General features: G+C 38.5%; 1 protein-coding gene across 1 annotated transcript in view; it reads right to left on the bottom strand.

Annotated features, from left to right (window-relative positions):
• KCNU1 (potassium channel, subfamily U, member 1) overlaps positions 1-4,304 on the bottom strand; it is a 186,527-nt gene that overhangs the window by 155,099 nt on the left and 27,124 nt on the right. Inside the window, exons 3-6 of the mRNA XM_011993021.1 lie at positions 3,910-3,971; positions 2,682-2,772; positions 1,569-1,680; positions 440-515 (exon numbers count right to left, since the gene is read on the bottom strand). Of these exons, the coding sequence (XP_011848411.1) occupies positions 440-515; positions 1,569-1,680; positions 2,682-2,772; positions 3,910-3,971 (341 nt within the window). The remainder of the gene's footprint in view (positions 1-439; positions 516-1,568; positions 1,681-2,681; positions 2,773-3,909; positions 3,972-4,304) is intronic.

The raw sequence follows: 4,304 nt of genomic DNA, 5'->3' as shown, positions 1-4,304 counted from the left end.
AACATATGCTTCAAGGAATTGTTTTATACTCTAACGCTTGAAGAATTATTTATTTTTCTTTACCTAGCCAGGAGAGACGTGCGTTGTTAAAGCAATTCTGTGTTCTCTGTTTCACTGAATTGTTTTGACTTTTTTTTTTTTTTTTTTTTTTTTTTTTTTGGTGGAGGGACCTAGAATTAAAACCTAAATAAACTTATACACCATAGCTTTACAAAACAAAGACTAAACCAGCTATTTAAAATGATTGCAAAGTTTTCAGCTAGTTTAAGATGCAATATAATGGGAGAATGTGAACAAATAATATTTTGGCAGCTGAGAGATTTCATGATCTTTGCACTGAAATTCTGATAAGAAATGCATTGAGTTTAAGGTCCAGTTAATACATTCATTTTCTAATCCAAACTAGTAAGTAAGCAGTACTTCGGTCAGGGCTATTTACCTGGTCTTGATGGCTCGTAGAATTTGCAAGATTCGAGGGAGTTCTAGCAGCCGCAATGCTCTTAGGAACCTTAAACCTACAAACCAGTGGAAAGAAGAAAGCTGCCAAAATCAGAGGGTCACCCCAGAGGGAGCCTACGTTATAACATCATTGGAATTGCTTACATTCTTTTTCTTCTCGACATGTTCCAAATCTGTTCTCATGTTATAGGTGTAACAGCTTAAGCTGTAGTTCAAATACTAGCCCTGACACTGTTGTAACCTAAGGCAATCCCCTCACCATCTCTAGTGGTTGAGATCCATTTCCTAGATTTCTTATTACGTAGGATAAGAACCAGCCTTTCCTATAGGCAAAGGAGGTAGCTAGGTTTACAGATTGATTTCAGTATCTGTAAGATGGGAATGTAAAATGTAAAATGTTACTATTATAATAGTACCAACCTCACAGAGTTGTAGCATCCCTATCAAGCATGTAGAAGCATGCCTGACATATTATGGGGACTATTCATTTTACTCTATTTAACCCTTCTTTAGAACAGAGAGCAAATTTTCCCTTAACCACTTAAACTCCTGATATTACAGTCTCTATGATATGCTTCACAATGTTTGTATAATATTTTACTTTAGGTGGTATGATAATGTTAGCAAAGAATGGAATTCATATTTATTTTATGAAACTGATAAAAGCTACATAATGTCCATGCACTGTCAACACATTCACCTTAAAGACAAAACAATTAATTAAATAATTCTCTAAAATGCCATAGTACATATGGAGGTGATGATTAGCTTTTAAAGACAAAGGGAGGTTTTTCACCTCCCCCAGGTCCTGTGGGATCCCAGCATAAAGGTGTCATGAGGGGAATGAGATGTTGGTACCTTGCCTCTCACATGACAAATGCAGTCAATTCCATCAACACCTATTGGACACCTACTGTGTGCCTGCTGCATTGCAAAGTGTTAAAGTTAAAAGGTTTCTGCAAGTGTATTGCAAAACCATACTATTAAGGTGAGGGGTTTTTAAAATGACAGTCAGGCATTAAGCAAAAATGAAAAATAGATACTTAAAAATGAATGTTGAGTTTTTATTTTTTCATAGATATTGCTACCAGTTCCCACAGCACACTTACCTAGCCAATTGCTCTTCAAATAGTAAGAAATAAAGGTCGGTGGGATGGTAAAGATATCTACGATAGAATTCATCTCCAGCCAGAACTTGATCTTGTCATCAGCTGCCATAAACTATGAAACGGAAACAGAATAACACAAATTCTGTTACCCTCAAGAATTTTAAAGGAACACAAGAGACAGCATTATTCAGCTACATTTTACTTATCAGCTGAAGCCTTGATCTCCTTCTGTTTTACATATACACGGACACATATATTTATATGCTATGTGGATGCTTTGGGAGGCCAAGGCAGGCAGATAGCTTGAGGTCAGGAGTTTGAGACCAGCCTGACCAACATGGTGAAACCCTGTCTCTACCAAAAATACAAAGATTAGCTGGACATGGTTGCAGGCACCTGTAATCCCATCTACCCAGGAGGCTGAAGCAGAAGAACCATTAGAACCTGGGAGGTATAGGTTGCAGTGAGCGAAGAATGCATCATTGTACTCCAGCCTAGGTGACAAAGCAAGATCCTGTCTTTAAAAAAAAAAAAAAGATATGTTTTTGTATATAGCATGCCTATATATACATACATATATGTGTATATTTTATATACACACATTAGTCTCCCACAAACAAGGAATTAATAAAGAGATTGAAATCTAGATCTAGAAAAGGTCTTAATAAATACCTCTAGAGAGAAAGAAATATTTAACAAATGAGTGTAACAAAATGAAATAAAGATACAAAGTTATTTTCCACAGTTGTATTGCAGGCATGCCACCAGTGGAGGCAAGGACATCTCCAGAGACTTGCTACTCAAGTTCTGCTCATTTGACTTTATTAGTAAAGATGGGAAGCCAGTAATGAGGCCATGGGAACACGATGATGGCATTTAACAAAAGAATCACTTTCATGCTGTATTGGAACTTTTAACCTGGTTTAGGGTTTCACGTGCAAGAGAAAGAGTTTTTAGGGATCAGTATATATTTAGCAAGTTAGGGCACAGATGATCTATCTTTAGAGTTTGAAAACTCAGGCAGATTGTAGGACTAACTGAGACACAGTTAGTTCTCTGTATGTTGTGCCTGTGGTGTTTGGATATTCACTCCCACTTTCAGTAGGTACTTACTCTCAATCCAAAATAGAAACTGAAGAAAGCATTGAAAACCAAATCAACAGGAATGGTTTTATCTTCGTATGATGAACAGCTTCCAACAGGGCTGGGAAAGAAAGAAGGACAGTTTGTGAAGATGAACATTTTAAAAGTGATGTCTATATAAGATCAACTAAAGGGAAAGAATAGGAAAATTTTTCTTTATTCACCATGAATCCAGATACTTAAGTTCAGATCTCAAGGAAATTAACTTTTCTTTTGGGAGTAGAGGAATGCATGAACAAAACCAGTGGACTGCCCATGGCACTGGAAATAACAGAAAAATTACCCACAATTTCTTTCGTAGGATGTATTGGTTCTATTTCCATTTTAACAATGGGGATTCAGAGCCAGAGAGATGAGGGAGCTCTTTCTGGTTTGCAAGATCATCTATCTAGTCAGTATGTTTTGACTTTATTCTCTTCTGATACAGAGATACTCTAGGTCAAATGGATTGATTTGAACCAATTTCAAAGAAAATCTCCTAAAAGATCTCTTAGGAATTTACAATGCAAAGACAACCAGTTTCCCTAGGTTCTCTAAAGTTGCCTGGCTTTCTGCGGCCCTGCAATCCCAAGTCCATTTTAGCTAGAAATCCAATATAATTCCCACGTGATTGACATGGAATTCAGAGTAGAGTGGGCTTTGTCCAAAATAGCTGCCCTAACCCTGAGCAATAAGAAGGGGATGCTTTCAGAGACAGCAGGCAACAATTCGCTTCTTTGTCGCAGGTGAGGGCTGGCATTTTCCTTTCTTAATACCATCCGAAGTTGCCTGAAACCTATGAGAAACCCTGAAACTACAACAGAGTTTCTGCTCCAACACCCAAGGAAACCAAAAGTTTCTGCTCCAACACCCAAGGAAACCAAAGACATACAAAATCTTTATGAGTGGCCTAAGTGAGGGAAAGAAAGCTGAAGGCTGCTGTCCCAGAGACTCCAGAATAAATCTGGGGTGGGGGTTGCAGACCACCCTGACCCCTAGCAGTGGAAGGTGGCAGGATACAAGGAAACTCTTGTATATTTTGCAGAGCTGGGCTTAGTGCTTACTGGGAGAGGCCAAACACATCATTCTTTATGAGCTTGTGTGTGTGCGTGCATGTGTGTGTGAAAGTATATTAAGCATTATTCCTGAGGAGAAAATTCCAAATTAGCCGAGCAATGTACTGATATAGCAGACAAGCATGGCTGGACATTGTACTCACTCAGCAGAATTGATGAAATAGATAATAAGAGACCCAATGCTTAGTACAAAGACAAGGATCACCTGAAAATGAAAAACAGGAACAAATGTCTAAATCCACTTTATTTGCATTAAACAACATCGACAAAAGCTTGTTTTCTCTTTTTACCATGCCTGTGCATGTACAGCCATTTATTCACATATTCACTTATGTTAGTATTCATTCATTCATTCATTCATTTATCGATTCAAGAAAACTTTTTTTTTTGAGACGGAGTCTGGCTCTATCGCCCAGTCTGGAGTGCAGTGATGAGATCTCGGCTCACTGCAACCTCCGCCTCCCGGACTCACGCCATTCTCCTGCCTCAGCCTCCTGAGCAGCTGGGACTACAGGCGCCCACCACCACGCCTGGCTAG

The sequence above is a fragment of the Mandrillus leucophaeus genome, unplaced genomic scaffold (genome assembly GCF_000951045.1).
Source record: "Mandrillus leucophaeus isolate KB7577 unplaced genomic scaffold, Mleu.le_1.0 Scaffold111, whole genome shotgun sequence".
Taxonomy (NCBI): domain Eukaryota; kingdom Metazoa; phylum Chordata; class Mammalia; order Primates; family Cercopithecidae; genus Mandrillus; species Mandrillus leucophaeus.
Note: the sequence above shows the minus strand (reverse complement) of the source record. Positions and strands in the feature narration are given on the sequence as shown.